General features: G+C 36.4%; 1 protein-coding gene across 4 annotated transcripts in view; it reads right to left on the bottom strand.

Annotated features, from left to right (window-relative positions):
- The window catches only part of LOC127868995 (MICAL-like protein 1), a 65,456-nt gene that overhangs the window by 32,365 nt on the left and 18,021 nt on the right, over positions 1-15,070 (bottom strand). For all 4 annotated transcript variants that reach the window (XM_052411237.1, XM_052411238.1, XM_052411239.1 and 1 more), the window contains 5 exons: positions 10,598-10,646; positions 8,382-8,523; positions 5,509-5,594; positions 4,884-4,999; positions 1,514-3,878 (listed from right to left, as the gene is read on the bottom strand). In XM_052411237.1, the coding sequence (XP_052267197.1) occupies positions 1,514-3,878; positions 4,884-4,999; positions 5,509-5,594; positions 8,382-8,523; positions 10,598-10,646 (2,758 nt within the window). The remainder of the gene's footprint in view (positions 1-1,513; positions 3,879-4,883; positions 5,000-5,508; positions 5,595-8,381; positions 8,524-10,597; positions 10,647-15,070) is intronic.

Below are 15,070 nucleotides of genomic sequence, written 5' to 3' on the forward strand. Positions count from 1 at the left end.
TTTGTAATGCCATATAAATCAACTACTGATAGCACACTGAGAAATTTTCAATATAAATACATCCAGAGAATCATAGCTACAAATAAATATATTTTTAAGTGCAACCTATCCAACACAAATCTATGCGACATGTGTAGTGAACATATTGAAACAATAGAACACCTTTTCTGGGAGTGTAACATATTCAATCTCTATGTAATCAATTAACAATCTTTCTAGAGAAACAACAATTAAATGTTAAACTATCTCTAATAGACATCAGCTTAGGGGTGAATACCTTTAAAGTACAAGAGATTAATAACGCTGTGAATTATATAATTATATTCATGAAATATTTTATATTCAGCATGAAATGCAGAAAACAAAAACCTACAATGAAATGTTTTATCAATTACTTAAAACTGAAAATTCAAATTGAAAAAGAAATAGCCCTACACAATGATACACTTCATATTTTTTATCTTAAATGGAAACACATTCAACTTTCATAAACAAGTCCAGAATGCTTTATACCTTTATGCAACCCATCCTTAGTCATAATTATCCTGTTGTTTTCTTTCTTAACAAGATGTGTTTGTGAAACACAATGTCCCCCTATATGATGTTTGACCTTGAAGGATGACCTTGACCTTGTGAAGGATGACCTTGACCTTTCACCACTCAAAATGTGCAGCTCCATGAGATGCACATGCATGCCAAATATCAAGTTGCTATCTTCAATATTGCAAAAGTATTTATAAAATAAGCGATTTGGGCCACATATATTTGACCTCTGACCTTGAAGGATGACCTTGACCTTGACCTTTCACCACTCAAAATGTGCAGCTCCATGAGATACACATGCATGCCTAAAATAAAGTTGCTATCTTCAATATTGCAAAAGTATTCATAAAATGAGCTATTTTGGCCACATATATTTTACCTCTGACCTTGAAGGATGACCTTTCACCACTCAAAATGTGCAGCTTCATGAGATACACATGCATGCCAAATATGGAGTTGCTATCTTCAATATAGCAAAAGTTATTGAAAAATGTTAAAGTTGGCGCAAACAGACAGACCAACATACAGAGCAACAGACCAACGTACAGACCAACAGACAGGGCAAAAACAATATGTCCCCCACTACTATAGTGGGGGACATAAAAATCACAAACGACCAAAGAAAACAATACATACTAACCTTCTTTTTTTAATCAAAAGGAAACCACAAGGTCAAAAAAGTATATATTAGCATATATTGTATAACATGTTTAAACATTAGTGCTGCGACATCGTATCACTTTGTTTTATGATCTAATACATGTATACATTGTATGTCTAATATTGAATTAAAAAAAAACAACTTTATTTTACAAAATACTTTATGAAATTTTCGTTGATTTTGAGCGTTATAGGGGCTTTAACAGTTTCCTTTATTGAGGTCAAAATTAGCACACAGAAACATAACATATCCTCTAGTTCATGGATAAGCATCTTTAAAATAACAAGAACAACCATAAAGAGGACTTACTTTTGGCGAGGTGTTAGCAGCAGGGGGTGGGGGTCTGGCAGGGTGGGGCTTGGTTGATTTGGGCATTTCCGCTAAAACACTGGGAGCAGGAGGTTTCTCAGGACCTTTCTTTGAATCAATGACTTCAAATTTGAATTTTGTATCCACTGTAATCTTTTTCTTGTGCACTTCTTCATCTTTGACCTCTGTTCCATTGAATTTTGTATCACTGACATGGATTTTCCTACGTTCTGGTGACTTTGTAGGTTCACTTATACGGTTATTTTGATCAGAGAGTTTTGGACTAGTTTTGATCATGTCTGCTTGTGTTTTCGGTCTTTCGGGTATGGTTGGACCTTTTTCTGGTCTTTTTGGAATATGTTCATCAGAAACATCTTCAGTCTTTGGTCGAGCAGGCTTTCTTAGTTGTTGGTTACTCTGAATCACATTATCACTTCTTTCTTGTTTATTGTTATTGTTCACATTAACAACACCAGGTCCTATTTCTGGATCCACATAGGACCCCTTCCTTGCTTCTTTTCGCTTTTCCGCCTCTTTCTGCCAATCTAAGACTTGAACATCTGATTTAGGTTTATCAATTAATAAATCAGCTGATTTAGGTCGATCTTTTTGCATGTTCTTTTCTTCTAATTTTCGTTTCCACTCCGGCACATCACTAACACTATCTGACTTGTTTGTTTCAGTCTTTGCTTCAATCCCATTTGATGGTTCTGACTTCTTATAATTATGAAAGACTTGAACATCTGATTTAGGTTTATCAATTAATAAATCAGCTGATTTTGGTCGATCTTTTTGCAAGTTCTTTTCCTCCAATTTTCGTTTCCACTCCGGCACATCACTACCACTATCTGACTTTTTTGTTTCAGTCTTTGCTTCAATCCCATTTGATGGTTCTGACTTCTTATAATTATGAAAGACTTTAGTTTTTGTAGTTGTTTTAGTAGTTGTAGTAACTTGAGTTACCCCAGGTGGTGCTGATACAGATGTGTCAGCTGTAAGTGAACTGGCAGAAGGTACAAAAGCAGATTTAGGCCTTGGAGGCTGAGTCTTAGCACTATCTAACTTTTTGTCTGATGATTCAGTGCCTGCACTAAAGTTATGACTAGAATCAGACTTTTCACCTATTTTTGTAAATACACGTGTCTTTACACCACCTGTTTTTACATCTCCTACTGTTTCTTGTTTATTTCTAACGTCAGCCAAACTTTTCAAAAGCCCACCCTTTACTTCTTTTTCCTTTTCTTCAGGTCTAGTAACATCCAGTGCTACACTTTTACCAATTGCAGGATCTTTATTCATGGCTTTGGCAGGTTCACGTATTTCATTGATGTCCATAGGCTTCACATTACTTTGATTATCAAGTACTGCAGTAACTCTGGGTGGTTTAGACGGGGGCTTATGCAGTGCAAAGCCACTGGCATTTGTACCAGAACTGGTTGCCACATCATCAATTGGAGAAAGCTGTTTTGAGCTTGCTTTTTGAGAGACAATTGTGATCTTTTTATGATGAGACAATTTGGGGGTCTGAGAATCAGGAAGTTTAGGTGGTGTAGATGATGGAAGTGGGGGCAATGATGAACCAGATTCTGTGCTTGCATTGGTGTCTTTCAAAGGTACGAATTGCGTTTTGGGCCTCATGGGTGGTGTTATTTTCTTTTCACGATGTTCAACAGGAGACTTTGAACGGTTAACGTCTTTCATAGGAGTTGATTGAGGTGATGCCACTTCTGAGGATTTCTGAAACCTAGGAACAGGCTTTGGCTGACTTGGGGATACAGGTTCATCAGTGACCATTTTTTCTGATGTGGTAGCCACATGAACCCTAGGCTTTGGTTTCGGTTGTGATGCAATGTCACTCTTAGATTGAGTGTCTTTCCCCAATACACTGCTTTTATCACTTACACCTGCCTTATTATCACTGTTTTTAAAAACAGCTGCATTGGCAGCAGTTGCATTTTTGAGATTCTGCTCTTCTAGTTCCTTCAATTTCTCAGCAATATTCACTTTGTTTCTTTTAGGGAGCTTCGCTTCATTTGTTGCAGCATCACTTCCAAAGCCTGGCAGAACTTTGCTTATAACTGATGCCGCATCTTGCTTTTTTTGGACATCTTTTATTGGCAAAGCTATTTCAGAAAGTTTTTCTTCATTATTACTGGCTTTATTAACATTGTTCACTGTAAATTCCATCTTTGAAGCATCATCCTGCTTTGCCTGTGTCTGATTGTGTTGCTGCCAAAAGTTTGACTTTTTCTCAGGTGAATCAAATTCTAGCTCCAGCTTTCTATGCTTTTGTTCAGGTAAGTCTTTTTCTTGATCAACAGAATGACGCTTAAACACTTTACTGGTAGGCGAGAGCTCACTATTCCTAAAATAGTAGTTGAAAATAGGTAAAAACATTTGTAGAAATAATTGATGGGAAGATCCAAAATATACACATTCTAGATACAAAAATTCAAGTTGTTTCATGTATCACACATTGCCATCTCCTCTTAGTATTCAGAAACAATAATATTTTCTATATGAGGACTACATAGTCTCACCCTATCAATAAGCACCACATGAGGCTGATGTGTGCATCATCATGCAAAATGGGTCTTTGTGTTATGCTGCCTGAATTGCTTCAGACCAGCCTGTGCAATTGCACAGTCTGATCAGAGGCTTCCTTGTTAGCTTAAGAGACCACGAAACCTTGCATGACTTTATAGCAGAAGGAAAGGTTAGCCTCTGAGCAGACTGCAGGGTGTAAGATAAAATATAATTTATCTATAGTTTCCACTGTAGTTTGATGCTGCTCACATAACAATATGGTTGAATCTTTAAGATATCAGAACCAAATAAAAAGCAAAAGTTATTAATTGCAGATAACCTGACAAACTGATCCAGACTTTTGTCGTGGTCAGTTTAAACTCTCCTTCACAAATATTGTTGGAATTAACTGATGTTCATAACACTGTCCCCAGCTCTGTTTGATATGGAGAACATCATGCACAGGCTCTTGTATATAAAATAGTTTAACTCCTAAATATGTGATACATGTGAGGATTGTGAACTAAGAGCAGCAAACACTCACATAATTAACACATTCTTTCAGAATGTCAGAAACCTTGATTTACCCTTTACCACTCAGATGCGCACTTTGACATGTTTGTAGTCTCTTAGAAAATCAAATTCAATTTAAAACCTTTCTTAATAGATTCAAGTTTTAAAACCTTCATATCCTAAACTAATCTACTGACGAGGAGCAAACAGTATAAAACCTGACCAGACTGTGAGTTACTCGCAGGCTGTTCTGGCTTTATGCTGGTTGCAAAAGCCACTTTCACTTGGCTTTCTGAGTGTGAACAGGTTAACCAGACTGAGCTCTTCCTACCTGAAGCAGGCCCTGTGGTAGAGTTTTCCCGCCTCAATCTGTCTCTCAAGAAGGTAGACCTTCCCACTACAGATGCTGCACTTGTCACCGATAGTGGCTGTCTTGCCATTTTCTTCCTTAAATTTAAACAAAGCCACGAAACTATAAAGCTTTCATTAAGTTTGTAAAATGTGTTCTCTAGAATATTCAAAGTGTTATAAGTGCTTCATTAATTGGAGTCTTTGCTTTGTTAATTCTAGGGAGGGTTTGGTTTTGTCACATTATGTTGTCAGTCACATTGGATGTTAATACATGTACACTGAACAGTGAATAATATATTTTGTGTCATTTCAAGCAAAATGTTGCCAAAACATTATAAGAATGTATAACAGGCTAAAATTAACGATACTGACTGACAAAATTCCTTTGAAACTTAAGTATTCAAAATGCATCTTTTTCAGACACAGCATATGTTCATTAAATTCTGTATTCTAGCATGCACATCAGCAAATAATTCATTTACCAGAAGCAATCTTAACGTAACATGTTTGAATTTTCATAAAATTATTTGCTCTTGGTTTGTAAAAGAATATGCTTATTGTATATTGCTTTAGTAGCAAATGCCCTTAGTTGACCCCCTAGCTACCTGTGGTGTGAGAGATTTGTCTTCAGCTGCAGCTGCTTCCTTCCTCTTTACACCACCCACAAACTTCATCACTTCAGGACCACCATCTGAAATGGCATTAAAACCTATTTTTGGTTGGAGTGCTGTGAGGCAATGCACTATTTTACTTTTAAGTTTATAACAGAAATAGTTGTAGTATTATGTGATTATGTACTCTGTTACTTAAATGTTAATCATGAAAGTAGTTGTTGTATTATGTGATTATGTACTCTGTTACTTTAAGGTTAATCATGAAAGTAGATGTAGTATTGTGTGATAATGTACTCTGTTACTTTAAGGTTAATCGTGAAAGTAGTCATAGTATTGTGTGATTATGTACTCTGTTACCTTTATGTTCATTGTGGAAGTAGTTGTGTAGTATTGTTTGATTATGAACTCTGTTACTTTAAGTTAAATCATGAAAGTAGATGTAGTATTGTGTGATTATGTACTCTGTTACTTTAATGTTAATCATGAAAGTGGTTGTAGTATTGTGTGATAATGTACTCTGCTACCTTTAGGCTCATTGTGGAAGTAGTTGTAGTGCTGTAAGATGTTCTATATAACATTTAGATTAATCATGGAAGTATTGTCATATTATGAGACTTTGTTACTTTTAGGTCGGTCATGGTAGCAAATAAAGTTCCAGATAGTATACATATCTGTGTTAAAATGGCATAGAAGTATCAAAATAGAAATGACTTAAATTGTAAACTAGAGCTTTGTCACAGACGTGACGAATACCCCCACATGCCACATTGACACATAATATTTTGCATGTCGTCTTTACAAAAAACAGCGGACACCATGCTCAATTTTTAAAACGCAATAAGTGACCCCTTGACCTAGTTTTTGACCCAGAAAGGCCCATGTTCTAACTTGGCCTTAAGATCATCTCCATAAAACTTCTGACCAAGTTTGTTGAAGATCCGATGTAAACTACTTGAATTAGAGAGCGGACACCATGCTGAATGTTAAAAAATGCACTAAGTGACCCCGTGACTTAGTTTTAGGCCCGGAATGGCCCATGTTCAAACTTGTCCTAGAGATCATTTAGATAAAACTTGTGACCAAGTTTGGTGAGGATTGGATGAAAACTACTTGAATTAGAGAGCGGACAACATGGTGAGGTTTAAAACGCACTCAGATACCCCGCGACCTAGTTTTTGACCCGGCATGACCCATATTCAAACTTGACCTAGACATCATCTAGATACAACTTCTGACCAAGTTTGGTGAAGATTGGATGAAAACTACTTGAATTAGAGAGCGGACACCATGCTCAATGTTTAAAACGCACTAAGATACCCCGTGACCTAGTTTTTAACCCGGCATGACCAATATTCAAACTTGACCTAGACATCATCTAGATACAACTTCTGACCAAGTTTGGTGAAGATTGTATGAAAACTACTTGAATTAGAGACCGGACAACATTGTGATGTTTAAAACGCACTAAGTAACCCCGTGACCTTGTTTTTTTACCCAGCATGACCCATATTCAAACTTGCCCTAGACATTATCAAGATACAACTTCTGACCAATTTTGGTGAAGATTGGATAAAAACTACTTGAATTAGAGAGCGGACAACATGGTGAGGTTTAAAACACACAAAGTGACCCCGTGACCTAGTTTTTGACACGGCATGGCCCAAGTCGAACTTGACCTACACATCATCTAGTTACAACTTCTGACAAAGTGTGGTGAAGATCGGATTTAAACTACTTGAAATAGAGAGCGGACACCATGCTCAATGTGTAAAACGTACTAAGTGACCCTGTGACCTAGTTTTTGATCTGGCATAGCCCATGTTCGAATTTGGCCTTCAGATCATCTAGATAAAACTTCTAACCAAGTTTGGTGAAGATCGGATGAAAACTACTCGAATAAGAGAGGACACCATGTTGAATGTTAAATAACGCACTAAGTGACCCCATGACCTAGTTTTTGACCCAGCAAGGCCCATGTTCGATCTTGGCCTTAAGATCATCTAGATACAACTTCTGACCAAGTTTGGTGAAGATCAGATGAAAACTACTTGAATTAGAGAGCGGACAACATGCTGAATGTTTAAAACACACTAAGTGACCCCGTGACCTAGTTTTTGACCCGGCAAGGCCCATGTTCGAACTTGGCCTAGACATCATCTAGATACAACTTTTGACCAAGTTTATTGAAGATCGGATGAAAACTACTTGATTTAGAGAGCGGACACTTAATACGGACCGACAGACAGACCAACAGACAGACAGACCGACCGACCGACAGACAAGTTCACTCCTATATACCCCCCTAAACTTCGTTTGTGGGGGTATAACAAGAGATATGTTTGTGAGAAAAACAATGCCATCTAATGCGCCGCTTTGATTTTTTATTTTTATTTTTTATTTTTTTTACCTTTGACCTTGAAGGATGACCTTGACCTTTCACCACTCAAAAATGTGCAGCTCCATGAGAAACACATGCATGCCAAATATCAAGTTGTTTTCATCAATATTGCAAAAGTTATGACCAAGGTTAAAGTTTTGTGACACATACAATGACTGACACATACAATGACAGACAGACAAGCCAAAAACAATATACCCCCGATCATTCGAACCAGGGGCATAAAAATCATGGTCAAATCCACTATCCACAGCTATTAATAGGTGTACCACCATTGTCTTAATTCAAAGTAAATCTCATTCCTAAGACATTTATATTTCCAAACAAACAATAAAATAGATTGTTAAAAAAACACATTCTTGCTAAATATACCAGTTAAAACTGAAAAGTGAAAAAGTGATGTCATCAATCAAGGCTTTGAAATTAGCAATTTGTTATTAAACGGGGATATTATTTACTTTGTTACCTTGTGGTTTATCATGAAAGTAGTTGTAGTACTGTGACACGTAGGTCACCACACTTAGTTTGTCAGGTACACGGATTGCCACCATGTCTGCTGCCTCAAGGAAAGCGGGAATTCCCAACTTCTTCTCCGCAACCTCAAAAGCCTGTCAATGTGACAATATCACATATGAATGATCAGTTATATTTAACAAGCCCTCATTCTTGGATCATGTTTTACTGTATTTTCATGAATGTTGAAAAAATGGCAAGCTAGCATCATACTCGATTTCATTTAAAGAATGAAAAAATAATATAAATCACATACAGTCCAATCTGACTTATTGGTCACCTGATAACAAGGGTCTCCTGCAAACAGTGGTCTGTCTGGATTCCTCCCCCCCCCCAACAAAATTCCTTCTATATTACACCTGAGATTAACAGTCACCTGTCTATAACAGCCAACTGCCAGTATATTTCACTTTCAAAGCTATGTTCACCTGTGTATAACGGTCACCAGTCAGTTGTTTTGAGGTGCAAAAAGTTAACACTCAAATCAATCTACATTGATGTCTCTTATCTCTGATGACACTCATAACGCCATAACATTTGCCCAGGACAAAATTAAAAATCTTTATCAGTGATAAGGGGTAAACAATAATAATTAGCTAGAAAGTTTTGTTATAAGCAGGCAATTAAAGGATAAGTGATCGTACATGGTGGCAACACGGACATCGAATTGCAATTTTGTGTGAAAAACTTCTGGCATTAATGCATTTTTTTAAGTAAACTCCTGTTCCAGGTGAGAACACCACAAGTTATCGGAAAGTCCAGAAACCTTATCACCTGAGAACAACTGTCACCTATCCACCAAGGTCACTTTGGTCATTTTCCTTGACTGATCCTTGTGCACAGGTTGCACTATATACTGGTAATGTAAATTATCAATACCCGGATATAAGGATGAAAATAAATGAGTTATTGATAAAAAACAAGCAAAGTCCGTAAATTGATATCCCCCGCCAAATAAACTTTGTTTATGCATGGGTGCGAATCCCTTGATATATGGTATAATCCTTAATAATTATTTAAGTGTAGGGTAATAGTTTATATGCATTGCAATTCTCCTCATTGATATCTATACACCCATGTAGTTTCATATTGAAATCTTGTAGTGTATCTGAGAAATAGCCCTAAAAAGTAACACAACACAAAAACAACAAGCAAATTCGTTGAATTGATATCCCCCGCCAATATGCTTCTGGACACAAAGTGTTATATTTGACACTCAAAAAAGCATTTTTTCAAGATACAAAGGGCCATAACTCCGTTATTAACAGATGCTGTACAATGCCATTTGGCGTGCATCATCATCTTATCCATATATATACTCATACCAAGTTTAAATGAAATCTGGCAAAGCACTTCCAAGATATGGCTCCGGACGGATGGACGGAAAGACGGACAACGGAAAGACGGACGGACAGATGGACAGACAACGCCAAAACAATATCCCTCCGCCTATGGCGGGGGATAACAAAGGGTAATAACTCTAATTTTAGAAAGAATAGGGTTATGGTTCTTCTGCATGGCACCTTTTATTATTGATATCAATACACCCATGAAGTAACATGTTGAAGTATTGTATTTTATCTAATATATAGCCCTGAAAAGTTACATCATAAAAAACAAAAGGCTATAACTCTTATTTAAGAAAGTGTAGGGTTATGGCTCATATGCATGGCACTTCTCCTCATTAATATCTACACACCCATGAAGTTTCATGTTGATATCTTATATAGTTTCTGAGATATAGCCATGAAATAATTTGTGACAGAAGAACGGACTGACAGAACGACAGACTGACGGATGGATGGACAAAACCAATTCTGTGACAGGGGATAACAAGGCAGAATTATTTTGTTTAACATTACTTTTTTGGTATCTATCAGATTTTGACTGAATGCAAAATTTAATGATAAGGTTGTAATATGAAACTGATAATAATCATTGGAATTGTTTACATTTCTATTTCTTTAAAAATGTTTCATTTATAATGTTATTCTATATTAAAACCATTAAATAAACACTCTTAAACTTAAGTGGTAATGGTAAACACAAGCAAGAAATAGAATCTAAACAAAACCTTATCTCTGGACACACTTTTAGTTAATTGAACAAATGTACAAAAATGCTTATATGTGACAAATAAAAAATGATGCATACAATAGTTCTTCTTACCAAATTGTTGTTTTCAAAAACATTTTCTTTGGACAATGAGTCGTAGTCACTGAAAGAATAAAAATAAATTGTATAAATGAACTAATTTGCTAACCAATTATAAACAAGTATAACAAAACACAAATAAAATCGAATGAGAAGCGCTGTGGAAAAACTGGACTTAATGCAAGTGCTGTCTGCGCTGGCTAATCAGTGACAACACTTTCCGCCTCGACTTTATTTTCGTTAAGAGGAGACTTCCTTTACGTGAAAAATTCCATACAATTGGAAAGTGTCATCCCTGGTTAGCCTGTGCAGACTGCACGATCTGAGACAATACTTTATGCACATGAATTAAGCCCAGTTTTCTCAGAGTACGCTTAATTTATAATACATGTAGATTGGATAATTGTAATACATGAAGAGAGGTTTTTGGAATATCTTCAGATAAGAGCTTCTGAAGTTGTCAGAGCACATTAATTTAAATAGAGATAGAAACACTACAAAAGTACAAGACTATAATCTTTTCAATATCTGTAACAACCTTATAGATGGGCATATTTTATTTCAAAATTTAGCTGAGTGAACCAATTTCTAAATCAGCCGAGATTTTTAGACAAATTATCTGACCAAGTGTCATGAAGATTTTGCAATAAATGTGGCCTCTATAGTTGTCGCATAGTCCGTGGAACACAATAACGTACACAAGTCCAATACAGTTTTCATTGAGATTTTTTTGCTGATTAAACTTTTGTCCGTAATATATTCTAAACAACAAGATTAATGCGACGACCTAATGGCCCTGTGACAACTAGAGCTTTGTCACATAGGTTACGAATACCCCCACATGCCGCATTGACACAGAATATTTTGCATGTTGTCTTCACAAAAAAAGCGGACAACATGCTCAATGTTTAAAACGCACTACATGTAAGTGACCCCATGACCTAGTTTTTGACCCGGTATGGCCCATGTTCGAACCTACACATCATCTAGATACAACTTCTGACCAAGTGTGGTGAAGATCAGAAGAAAAATACTTGAATTAGAGAGCGGACACCATGCTAAATGCTTGAAATGCACTAAGTGACCCTGTGACCTTGTGTTTGACCAGGCACAACCGATATTCGAACTTGACCTAGATATTGTCTAGCTACAATTTCTGACCAAGTTTGGTGAAGATCGGATGAAAACTACTTGAATTAGAGAGCGGACACTTAATACGGACCGACCAACAGACAGACAGACAGACAAGTTCACTCCTATATACCCCCTAAACTTCGTTTGTGGGGGTATAACAAGAAATAGTGACCTATCTGCTCAGTTGTCTAATGTGTGCTGACTCTCTGTACTAAAGTGAATACATCAATATACATTGAAACACTCAATGGTGACGTGTGCAATTTCTGACGGGAACGTGTGCAACATTATGTGTCTTGAGGTAACGACGTTAGCCAGTCATTTACATTTACATACAACAATTAATGGGCTGCATGTGCTAACCCAAGACATGGCTAATAAGAGAAACAATCAATGGGCAATACATTGGGGTATTCTCCTAGTCTAGTTTGATGTTAACATATGATGTCTATTTGTATATCCATTTAGGTAGACATGGTATTGAACTTGATGAAAAACAAACATAAATTAATACTATCCTTAGTAATCTATCTCATGCAGTACGTGACATAGTGTTCACAAGGTAGATGTTGACAACAAATGACAGAAACAAGAAACCGTCGGAGACGGGTGATGCTCCCCAAAGTTTTTTTTTGTCACAATATTGCACTATATATTCAGATAAAAGGAAACGTCTTGAGGGCACAGTAGTTGGGGGGACAAGAACTTTTTATAGAAAATTTCAAAGGGCCATAACTCTGTGAAAAATCATCCGACCAGAACCGGCTGATAATATGCACATCTCCTCTTGGTAGTGAAGCTTCCCATAAAGTTTCATTGAATTCCGGTCATTAACTGCTGAGAAATAGCCCGGACAAAAATTGTGCACTGACGGACACACGGACGGACACATGGACGGACAGACGAAGCGGCGACTATATGCTCCCCCCAAATGTTTTTGGGGGAGCATATAAACCAACAACACATGAAAGGTGATCACTCAAACTCACCATGATCATGTTTTGCTCAGGTGAGCTAAATTCAACGTTATGGTTTTTTAGTACTTACATGTTTGAATTGTAGTGCCAAAATTGTATAATTTATACTTAAATATGACGATGAGCAGACAATTTTCTTTAAAAAAGTTTGAAACCTATCCTACTTATGTTTGGAAAATAAACATCTTAAAAGCTATTTCAACTACACATTATCATCTTTATCAATGGACATGGCATTAGCCATCTTGCACAATGGTAGTATCTTTGTAACTTAAATTCTTATCAATACATGACAAACACCCAAATATGTTGATAGCCAAGATAGCTTTTGTGAGATGCATATTAAATTGGGCTTACTCATGGCTAACTTTGTCACACTAGAAGACCATTATTGTTTGTGGACAATGTTATCAATCATTGGCCTTCAATAGCAGTAACCTTAAAATAGGTTGGGAAACCATATCCAAGTGCTGTGAAGCCACCGAGTTACTTACCTGTGTAAAGAGGTATTAAATAATAATCCATTCAATACAAATTATAAATACAAACAATAACTGTTTAACACATATTGTTCTCTCAATCTTATTTTACATTAGACTTCAATATCTATTCACTGATATTACCACTTTTATATCATAAACAATTCCTGAAACTGTGTGTTAATACTTAAGATATTTTCTATAGAAATCTAGGGTCCTGTTTTAATTAAGCTTTTATAACGAACTTAATATGTAACGACTACATTTTAACAACCAATGATATGTTTAATGTAACAGACAATTAACAAAATGAACAAACGCTTGTTCATTTTGATTTTTTTTAATTTCCAACAGTAATCAAATCATATCATGGCAGACAGTCATCTACTAAGAAAATTGCAAGGTCCACAGATTTTTTCACAAAAGTTCCTATAGGGTATCCAGCTATCCTCCTATATGTAGTCCAGCTCTCTTACAACAAGCTAGCTGGTCCCTAAAACCACCCATAAAAACCGCAGTGCTCCAGCGAGGCCTAAATGGAAGGGCGCCCCGCCCTGCCCTTCCGAGACCCCGCCCTGCCCTTCTGAGGCCCCACCCTGCCCTTTTATTTATTTATATTTTTATTTTTATTTATAATTTATTCCTCATTGTAGACATTTTATTTGCATGGTTTAATAATATTGAGAATAATATATTCTAACCATTATTAATAACATACAAATAAATATGCAAAAATGAGCATTCCAAATACGCCAGCGCGCTCAAAAGTGCCCTTTTGACAAAAATACTGAGCATCGAAAGTGCCCTTTTGACAAAAATACTGAGCATCGAAAGTGCCCTTTTGACAAAAATACTGAGCATCGAAAGTGCCCTTTTGACAAAAATACTGAGCATCGAAAGTGCCCTTTTGACAAAAATACTGAGCATCGAAAGTGCCCTTTTGACAAAAATACTGAGCATCGAAAGTGCCCTTTTGACAAAAATACTGAGCATCGAAAGTGCCCTTTTGACAAAAATACTGAGCATCGGAAGTGCCCTTTTGACAAAATACCCCCACCCTGCCCTTTTCAATACCTAGCTGGAGCACTGAAAAGGTAATGCCTGCTGATGCTTAGAATTAAAGGGACCTTTTCACATTTTGGTAAATTGACAAAATTGAAAAAAGCTGTTTCAGATTCGCAAATTTTCGTTTTAGTTATGATATTTGTAAAGAAACATTAATACTGAACATTTACCATGCTCTAGTATACCCATTATATGCATCTTTCAACGATTTAAAAACCTGAAAATTATAAAGCGTTGCAACGCGTAATGATTAAATAATTTGGCGAGTTCTGTTGTTGTCATTATATATTGTGAAACTACAAAGATTGCTTACATAAAGTATAAAATATGTCTGATATACATACTTGGCAGAATGTTCAAGTAGTCTAATTGGTAGAGTTTTGACTCCAGGGGTCAGTGGTTCGAGCCCTGCTGAAGGTTAATTTTTTTTATTTTATTCTTTTTTTTTACTGGAGCTTTTTAGATCCAATGTTTACATTTATCAATATTAAGCATTTAATGACAAACTTCAAAACATGCCAAAATCTGGTGAAAGGCCCCTTTAAGTCCTCTAACTTTAACCCTTGAAGTGTGGGAACCGAATTTTGAAGGCCTTTGCAAACAGTTTGGATCCAGATGAGACGCCACAGAATGTGGCGTCTCATCAGGATCCAAACTGTTTGCTATTCTGATAGTATTCTTTGAAAAAAATCAAAGAAAATGCTAGTTTTAGAAATTCAGCAGATGACATTTTAGCAGAGGACAAATTTCCCAGCATGCAAAGGGTTAATATGAGCCACACTCTGGGAAAACAGATGCATGTGCCTAAAGTATTGTCCAGTAAGGCTAAATGC

Source organism: Dreissena polymorpha, chromosome 2, assembly GCF_020536995.1.
Source record: "Dreissena polymorpha isolate Duluth1 chromosome 2, UMN_Dpol_1.0, whole genome shotgun sequence".
Classification (NCBI taxonomy): domain Eukaryota; kingdom Metazoa; phylum Mollusca; class Bivalvia; order Myida; family Dreissenidae; genus Dreissena; species Dreissena polymorpha.